This window comes from Pteronotus mesoamericanus, unplaced genomic scaffold, assembly GCF_021234165.1.
Source record: "Pteronotus mesoamericanus isolate MK-2021 breed Mesoamerican mustached bat unplaced genomic scaffold, CSHL_Meso_final scaffold_408, whole genome shotgun sequence".
In the NCBI taxonomy this organism is placed as follows: Eukaryota; Metazoa; Chordata; class Mammalia; order Chiroptera; family Mormoopidae; genus Pteronotus; species Pteronotus mesoamericanus.
This window is the reverse complement of record NW_026555315.1, coordinates 1,428,249-1,437,595: the sequence shown is the minus strand read 5'-3', so window position 1 is coordinate 1,437,595 and position 9,347 is coordinate 1,428,249. Positions and strand designations below refer to the sequence as shown.

At 67.0% G+C, this 9,347-nt stretch overlaps 1 protein-coding gene across 1 annotated transcript; it reads right to left on the bottom strand.

The window, feature by feature from the left end:
• Window positions 1–2,045: 2,045 nt before the first annotated feature.
• Window positions 2,046–8,235, bottom strand: NPTX1 (neuronal pentraxin 1). The gene is made up of 5 exons (XM_054593323.1): window positions 7,813–8,235; window positions 7,354–7,561; window positions 5,212–5,456; window positions 4,197–4,376; window positions 2,046–3,821 (listed from the first exon to the last, which is right to left on the bottom strand). Exons 1-5 carry the CDS (start codon window positions 8,233–8,235, stop codon window positions 3,600–3,602), a joined length of 1,278 nt encoding a protein of 425 aa, XP_054449298.1. The 3' UTR covers window positions 2,046–3,599.
• Between the last annotated feature and the right edge of the window lie 1,112 nt (window positions 8,236–9,347).

The window sequence follows — 9,347 nt, the reverse complement described above, 5'->3', positions numbered from 1 at the left end:
GCTGCAGGTTGTATGAAAAATGTTCAGCTTTGGTTAGCAAATAATGAAAAAGTAAGATACACCAATTCTCTTCCATATTATACAGTATATACAGTGTAACAATACCAACCATAGGGGGGTTTGCTTTGTTGCTGTTAAGTCTGTTTGTTTAGGGTTTTCTTTTTGGCAAATCAGACAAAATTGGGGCTCGTAAGCACTGGGCTCTTTTCTCCTCAATGACTTGTTCCCCTCCGACAAGCGTGCTCACGAGCCCGCTGCGCCCGGAAGCGGCGCGCTCCCTGGGGTCCGCTGCAGGCCTGTGCACGCTCTGCTGCCGCAGAGGACGCCAGGACGGCCTCCCTGCGTTTTGATGTCACAGGATCCCAGAGGGTCCCACCCCCTTCACGTCAATCGCACGTAACCCCGGTTCTTTCCACCAGCCCTCAACGCGCCGCACTGAACAGGTCGGCGCCGAGACGCCGGGTCCGTCGCTCGGGGCCCACTGGCGCCCTGGTGCCACTGCACCTGTGAGAACAGGGGGCCCCTCCTTGGAGCTCAGTGGAATGACTGTGAACCTCAGGCTGGCCTCTCCCCTCTCCCTCGCTGCCCGCAAGACACCCCCTTGGTCTCAGGTCCCAGGGCTGGTGACAAAGTGATCTCAGAAAATAAACTGGGGATCTACAAAAGGAAAGGAAAGCATACAAAATGTATCTCTTTCTTCCAAAATACACGCTTTCAGTCCAACGTTTTGGCGGAGCCTGAAAAGTATTTTCAAGGGAGATAGAGGTTGAGTTAATTTATAGGTTTGTCCTTTTCTTTCATAAAAATACTCTTGTTTGGTAATAAACTTTTTCTTCTACAGTAAGAGAAATAATACCGTGTTATCAAAAGCAAGAAGGCTTACGATTCGAGTGGGGTCTCAGCCCCCGAGGGCCGGGGGGCCCGTGGGCGGCCGCCCCGCCCCGGCCGTGCCGGGAGCCGCGGTCAGCTCGGCAGAAGCACACACTGTCCCCACAGTGCTTTTTATCTCCGTGTTTTATAAAATGGCTTACCTGAGAGAGGCTTGGGTTACTCAGTGCAAGAGGGAGCGTCGATCCGATCAGGAGGGGGTGGGGACTACGTGGGTTAGATTTGTGGCTGTCACCCGCCTCTCTCGGGGCCGGCACAGTGCCAAGTGTTAACACAGTGAGGGCGTCAGGGGGCTTGGCACAGGCTCCAGTTAGGGGAGGGGAGGGAGCTCAGTGTCAGCTTGTGCCCCTGGCGCCATGTGTGCGCCAGGGGCGGGGCAGGAAGGGGAGGGGCGGAGGTGGACATAGACCTCGGGTCGGGGTTTGCTCTGCCCGCCTCGGGTTGGGGCAGAGGATGGCTTGTGGTCCTGCACGGACAGCTCCCACCGCGCCCTCTGGGCAGGTGGCCGGGTCTGGAGATCACAGGGGCTGGTGGGAGGTGCTGACCGCAGAGCACCGAGCCGCCCTGGGCCTTGCCTTGTAGCGACAGCCCCCAGACGGCTGGAGTGAAGGGGGGTGGTCTGGTCTCGAGGGGCGGTTCCAAGCTCGCGCTCTCTCCCATGGGTGCCGTTTAGGCCTGTTCTCTTCCTACGCGGGAAAACGCTTCGTGGTGGGTTTGGGGAGCGGGGAGGGGGAGAGGGAAACGGCCTCTCCCGGCGCCTCCTCCGACACCCGTGGCTTGCTTTCCCAGACAGTTTCGGTAGCTACATGGATGGTCACGGAACAATGGGTGGCACTCGGCACAAAACACAGAACCAGAGAAGTCCATGCAGGCGGGGGAACACACATCGGACTGGGGGAGCAAGGGACACGCCACCCTGAGGGACATGCACAGAGAGAAGGTCCCTGCAGATCCACAGATGCCACGACCTACGGGCTCTGACGAAGCACAGGGGTCAGAAAAGCCACTGCTGAACCACAAGGCGCAGCCGGCCGCGCCCTCCGCCCGAGGCGGCGGCAGGTCACGTGCAGACGCCCACGGGGACACGGACACAGACACACACAGACGCACTGGGCTCCAACACAACGTGGGCTGCAAGTCGGGGGGCAGGTGCCCTGGAAGGAACAGGAGACGGAAGCACCCGCTTCTCCGGGGGGGACGTCTGCAGCTGCGGGGGAGCCAGGCAGTGCAGGAGGGTTTCTAGAAAGACGTGCCAGCCGTGTGCTGCGTAGACGCCTGGAGACAGAGCCCAGGCGCCCTCGGGGCGCGCGACCCCCGGGGGATGCAGAAAGCAGGGAGTCCGCCCTCCCCCGGGCACGGTCGTCTGAGCGTGTGCTCGCTCTCACCGCCGCGCGTGCGCACACCCCCCTCCCGCCTCGGGAGGGCTGGGAGGAAGCACACACAACGGCTTCTCACGGGAAAAAGAAAATCCAAAGCTTCTGAACACTGGTCAGGACTCAAGGTCACCAGCTGGTGACAGGTGGCTGGGGGCTATGGCAGGACGTGAGCCGCCTACGATGGGGAGTGGGCTTCGGGACCCCGTGAGAGGTCTCCAGGGTGCTGGGTGGGCCAGCTCCCTCGGCCCGGGTTGGGGGGGGATGCGGCTGCTGGTGCCACCGGGCTGGGTGGGTCTCCACGGCCCTGCGTGGCTGTGTCTTAATCCGAGTGTGGGTTTCCCTCTTGAGCTGATTCATGGAAGCCTCCGGTCTTCTACTACTAGAGGCAAGGGGGGCCTGGGGCCGGGCTTCCTGGCTGTCGGGGCCGGGGGGGCTCCTCTCTCAGGGGCACCGGCGCCGCAGCTGGACGGCTGGCGGCTGAAGGACTGGTCCCAGGCTCTCAGCTGTGAGGAGGTGGGAAGGCTGAGGCCCGAGCCGGCCCCTGGGGCCCAGCGCCGCTCTCCGACGCCAGCAGGAGGGCGCTGGGGCCCAGGGGGGACTGCCCGGGCCATCCTCCCACCCGCTCCCCTCTCCGCTGCGCCTCTGGGACAGAGGGCCCTGCCCCCAGAACACTGTCTGCCTTCCGTCCTCAGAGAGAACCCACTTCTACGACAAACTAAAAACCTCCACAGACAGGCACCCCCGCCCCCCACCACCGGCCTTCAGCAAACCGCTGAAAGGCATTTATTACGTCGACACAGCGGCGTGTCACTCAGCGCAAGCTTCGCTAACGAAGACAGATGCGTGTCACCAGGGAGGCCGCCCCGGCCCCGAGGCGCGCAGTTGGCTCGCGAGGTCGGCAAAGACAGGGCTCTGACCAGCCAGGAGATTTCCCAAAGACACAGAGGAAGAAGGAAACGAAACGCCTCATTGTAAAAGAAAAGGTCTCCCCCAGGGACACGCACACTGGCGGACACGCAGGCGCGCGCGTGCGCACACGCACACACACGCAGGCCGCCCTCTCGCCTACTTCTGCACCGCTCGAGCGTCGCGCTGCCTGCACAGCCGTGCGGGGCTCCCGGGAGAGGGCCCCTCCTCGGGGACGGACGGGGCCAGGCCTGCCCCGCGTGCACCGGGACAAACCGGGCGGTGTACGTGTGCGTGTGCATGTGAGCGAGGGCAACGGCCTGGAGTCGTTCGGGGGGCGGGGGGCAGAGAGAACAGAGGACGGGTCATCACCGCACAAGCAGAGGAGGAGGGCGGGGCCGAGGGGCAGGAGGCTCGGCCGGTGGAGCGTCAGTTGATCTGGCGACAGGCTTCAAATGTCCACTTGGTGGCACCTCCGTAGATCTCGATGTGGGACTCGGCCCAGGCGATGACGTTGCCGGAGAGGGCCTTGGTGCTGCAGGTGGCCAGGTTGTACACCTCCCCCGGGGTCAGCTTGCGGTCCCAGATGTTGAAGTGGGCCAGCTCGCCCACGAACGCCTGGGTGGCATCGAACCCGCCGCCCAGAGTGTCCTGCGGAGGGAAGCAGGAGTGAGGGTGGGCGGGACATCCTTGGGGGGCAGGTGTCCGCGCTCCCCGCTCAGGGGCGCTCCTGTTTGCCCCTCCTGTCCCTGGGTCTCCTGCTATACATCTTCTGTCCACCCGCCCCCGCCATGGGCCCGGGAAAAGGGACGCTGCTGGCCACCTCTTCCCAATGGGGAGTCCAGAGCCGGCGCCCTCCATGCGGCCTGCGGTTCCCCAGGGAGCGCCCCGGCCCTGCCCAAACCGCTGCAGAACTCACTTTCACTCCTCATTCCCCAGCCCTGCCCCTCCTAACACGCCCCCCAACCCCGCCCCTGCCTGGCTCTGGCTCTGGGGCGCCGCCCCCCGGCTGCCCCAGGGCCCTACCTGCTCCTGGCCCAGCACCAGCACACCCTGTGGCTTGATGGGGTGGTAGGGCGCCAGGTTCTCGCCGTTGCCGCCCTGGGTGCCGTCCTGGTAGGCTTCCCAGACCCCATCCCGGGTGGTCCAGGTGACGCAGATATGGTGCCACTTGCCGTCATTGATGACAAAGGGCAGCTTGGCCACCTGGGAAGGAGAGGACGCACCTGCCACTGTGGGCTCAGGATCACCCCCCACCACCCGTGACCGGTTCCGCTGTACAACCAACTTTTCCTGCTGTACATTTAAGGTATGTGACGGGAGCCACGGCTGATGGCATCGTCCAAGGGTGGATCAGAGTCACAGAGGAAATGTGACATCTGTCAGGGGCCCCTGAGGTCCCCCTGAACCTACCCTGCCCCTGACTAGCCCTCCCTGGGGCCCGAGGTCCCTGCTCCCCCACTCCACCTGTCCTGGGTGGGTCCTCTGGGAATCCCAGGGACCCCACGGTGGAGGACACCGTGTCTGAAGGCTCAGACCAGCCTCTGACCTGGTCTTCACTCCCCGTCAGGTGGCCCAGGTGGGGTGGGTGGGGCAGCAGGGCAAACCCCCTTGCATCTTGGGGAAACGGGGCCCCCAAAGGCACAGCATCCCTGGGCAGGGCACCAAGGGCATGGGGCCCACTTTCCAGCCCAGGTTTCAGCCGTTTAGCACCAACACAGGCTAGAGGCTGGAGCGCGTGCGTGAGAGCTGGCAGCTGGCCCACAGCTAATGGAGGGCCGAGCGGGGAGGGTTCCTGGGGCAAAGCCTGGAGGTTCGGATGCAGGAAGACTCTCCGAGGCCCCCCGGGCCGGCTTCCGCTGTCTGTCTGGGGCGGGCCCAGCCTTGCCCAGTTCCTGGAGTCAGCAAGGGCGCGCCTCCCACCTCTCCTGGTCTTCTCCCTCCACCCCCCCTCAGCCCCGCCTGGCAGGGCGCTCCCGCTGGGGGCTCGGGGGTCCCGGCAGCCAGCCAGAACTGGGCCCCCTGCTGGGCGGGGCCCCACCTTGTCATTGATGAGGATCTCCATGGGGTTGTTGCCCCACTCGATGAGGACCAGCTCGTTGGCCTGGCCGGGCACAGCGTAGGAGAAGGGCGTGCCCACGCCAGGCGCCGCACTGGACTTGAGCCACATGCACACGGTGAAGGCGTACATCTCCGGCAGGCTCTTCTTCACCTTGGCATACATGTAGTTGGTCCGCAGAGGAAATGTGAGCTGGAACTTGTCTCCCGGACGGTTGTCCTTCTGGCCTGGGGAGGACAGGACACAGTCCTGACACCTGCACCCCCCACCCCCGCCCAAACAGAGCAGACTCCATTCTGCAGGGGCCTGCGGGGGTCTCGGCGAGGGCCAGAGCTTTGTCCCAGGGCGCAGGTCCCTGCACCGGGGTCCGGCTCCCTGGCGGGGCCGCCCCAGGGAGGCCAGGATGGGGCTAGGCAGCGCGGTGGCCGTGAGCGCCTGTGTGTGTCCGGGTGAGTCGGCGCACGCCCCGTAGGCTGACCTGCAAGGGTGCGGCCCCAAGGAAGGAAGCCACCCCCCCTCCAGAAAGAGGCTAGGTCCCCTCGGAGCAGCCCTGCCGGGGCCGCCCCGATTCCGGGATGCGGGCTGCTGGCGGCGCTCAGACACACTCCCTCCTCTCCCGAGTCTCCTTGAAGGCAGCCAGGCACGCGGCTGCCCCCGGTCCCCCTCTGACCCGGCCGGCCCGCCCTGAGGATGCGGGCTCTTTCCAGAACCCCGTCCACCCCACGGGAGGGAGAGTCACCCCTTCCAGGCTATTCCAGCAACTGCCTGGAGCCTTGCGGGGGGGCCCGCAGCAGGGGGCCGGCGCCCCTCACGGTGGCTTCTGGGAGGGCCGGGCCACTCGCTTGAAGGGTGAGCCACCGCGATGTCTCCTGGCTGACAGCCCCCTGTGCACGCGGCCACCGGCTCCCCGCCCACCGGTGTGTCTCCAGGGAATGCTGACTGCCCCCTCCCCATCTACACAAACCAGGTGGCCGTGGCCCTGGACAGGCTGTGACTGACTCCGGGCACAACATTCCCGCGCAGCAGCAGGCACCAGCTCCGGGCCCGGGCTGGGCCGGAACACACGTCCGCCAGCCCCCGAGGACGCCCCAGGCCTGCCAGGGCGCCTGCACTAAACCGGCCCCCAGGCCAAGAGTTATTTCTAGAAGGCGTCCTGCTGGCCAGCTCCCTACTGGCCGGCTTCCCCTAAGCCAAGTGTCGGCACAGAGCAGGGCTGGCCCCTCAGCGCGACCCACGCAGCCTCAGGCTGGCAGTCCCCAGCCCTTGGAGCAGATCCAGCCCTGGCCTCTCCAGGGGGTGGTTTTCCTGTCCCCAGTCTCCCCTCCTTCCCCCACCGGCCCCTCCTCCCCCACCTCCCTCCCCTGATCTGTTTTTCAGTTACATAAGGTGCCTTAAGATGGCACTGTTTAAATCCATCCGGCACATTTTGCGGTGTGAGAAGGGTCACGTGGCTCGGCTCTGAGCCCGGCCCCCCCCCCCTTACAACCTTGTTTGATTTCTGCGACTTCAAGGCTAAGCTACCAAGCTCATCCGTGCCCCCAGGGTGCAGCGGGGGCCCTCCCGGAGTTGGGGACCGGGGAATCGCAGGGCACCCGATGCCCAGGCTTGGGTCGTTCAGGACAGAAAACCACGGGGAGGGGCTCAAGGCAGAGGGGGCACCCGGAGCTCCCCGAGGACCCCGTGCACACACAGAGGAGCCGGGAGGGGGCCTGCTCAGGCCCCGAGTCAGCAGGGCACCAGGAGGACTCAGGTCCCACCCGAGCCAGCTCTTCGGGGACCGACGAGAGCCAGGCTGTCTCGGAGGAAGGGCCTGGGCTGACCACAGCGCAAAGTTACGGAAAAACAAACCAGACTTGGGAAAATCCTGCGAGTCTGCGAGTGTGCGTGGGGGAGCCCGGGACGCCAGGCGGCCCCTTCCTCTCTCTGCGTCCCCTCCCTCCACAGTAACAGCCAGAGCCCGGGTGCCCAGCCCCACCAGCAACACCCCTGGGAAGCCCAGAACCCTGTGCAGGGTGGGGGTGGGGCGGGGGGCTGCAGGCCCTGGGGGGGCGGAGAGCTCTGGCTGTCACTGCAGGAAGCCAAGACCCCGGCAGGGTCCCGCGGCCGCCCCTCCCCAGATGTTACCTTTCTCCAGCTCGCTGATGCGCTGGTGCAGGGAGGTCAGGGCGCTCTCGATCTTGACCCTCTCCTCCGTGTCGTTCTTAGGGCCCCCCTTGCCCTCCTCCAGCGTGTTCACCCTGGACAGCACCTGCCTCTCCAGGTCATCGATCTTGCTCTGCAGCAGATCCTTGAGGCTGTTAGTCTGGCTGGAGGAGTTGAGGCGGCTGTACTGCTGCGGGGAGAACCACCGCGTTACGCGCGGCGCGGGGACCCTGCCGGGAGGCTGGCGGCGCGGTCCCCTCAGGGCGGCTGCCGGGGTGGCCGGGCGGCGGGGAGCTCCGGCGAGTAGCCGGCCATCCGCGGAACCCGCAGGCTCCGGGCGCCCAGCCGCGCGGGGGTGGGGGTGTCCGGCCGGGTCGGGAGTGGGGCGGGCGGGGGCAGAGGGGCACGCGCGCCGGAGGGGGACCCGCGGCGGGAGCGGACCTCGAGGTTCTCCAGGCGGGTTTTGAGCGACTGCAAAGTTTGCCCGAGTTGGCTGAGCGTCTCGGCGGCCGGCGTCCGGGACAGGTCGCCCATGGTGTTCTTGCCGGAGCCGGGCTGCTTGCGGCCGGCGCCCGCGTCCAGCGTGCTCTGGCTCTCGCAGCGGCCCAGCTTCGTGGTCAGCTCCCGGATGGTCTCCTTCTGGCTGAGGATGGTCTCTTTCTGCTGCAGCACGGTCTCGCGCAGCTGCAGCACGTTGCTCCGGAGCTCCTCCGCGCCGCCGGCGGCCACGGGCGCGCCGCACATGTCGGCGTCCACGGGCACCGAGGTGCAGATGAAGCGCGTCTGCCCGAAATCCTGGGCCGCGCTGCCCAGGAGGCAGAGGGCGAGCAGCGCACAGGTGCGCGCGGCGCGGCCGGCCGGCATGGCTGCAGGCGCGGGGCCGGCGCTGCGCCCGGCTCGGCGGCGCTCGGCTCGGCTGGGGCTCCGCGGGCGGCCGCGCTCCGCTCCCCGCGCAGTGCGCACCGAGACGCCGTCTGGCCCCCACTGCTGCCTGCGCTGCGGAGCCCGCGCCTTTTATGCCCCCGCGGGAGGGGCCGCGGCGCCGCAGACGTCAGCGGGGGAGGAATCCCGCTTTAATTGTCAGCGGCCCCGGCCCAGGAGCGGAGGGGGTCGCTCCCGCGCGCGGCGCGGGGCGGCTTCCTCCCGAATGTCTGCCACCCCCGCGCCACCGCCGCCCCCCGCCCCCACCGGCCCGCCCCCGCCCCAGCCCCGGTCCGCGCCGCCGGTTCCCCCAAAGCGCTGGAAGCCGCGCGTGGGGCGAGAGAGTGGGGGGTCGTGAGCCAGGCGGCGGCCTCGGGCTCGGGGATGAGCCACCTGCCTGACGTCCTCAGATCCCCGGCGGGGCTCTGGCCGGGTGGGAGGCCACCGCCTCCCGGAGATGAAATTCCCTCCAACTCGCCTGGCTGCAGGAAACACCTGAGGAGCTCAGGCCCCGGGCGGTCGAGGGGGCTGAGTCCCCAAAGACTCAAATCGTCACCATCCGCCTGCCGCGTGGGGACCTTGGAAGAGGGAGCCTGGGGGCACAGCCAAGTCCAGAGAGGGAGGCTCAGGTCGCTGCTGGTCCTTAGATGTCTGTGCGGGGGCTGACCCGCCCTCACGCCTCGCTCCCTGCTCTCCCGAGCCCCTGCCCCCCACTCCCCAGACCTCTGGGAGCCGGGCAACGTCTCCAGGACTGACAGCCCCCACCCCGCCCCTGCCCGGGGGCGGGGCGCGGACTTCTCGGAGGCAGCCCCAGTGGATGGAGCCTTTCCGGCCAGCGGAGACGGCTCGATTCCCGGCAGACGGCGCATCCGGGGCGGGCCGCTCCCTGTGGTCCCCGGGGCGGCCCTTTGGCTGGCGCTCCCCAGGGCCTCCCCATCATGGGGGCGGGGGTGCACCAAGAATGCGCCGCCTGCGCATGTCTGGGTGCGTCCTGTGGGCCCAGCTCCGCCTGGGTCTGCGTGTGCGTATTGGGCTTTCTGGGCGCCCCTGAACCC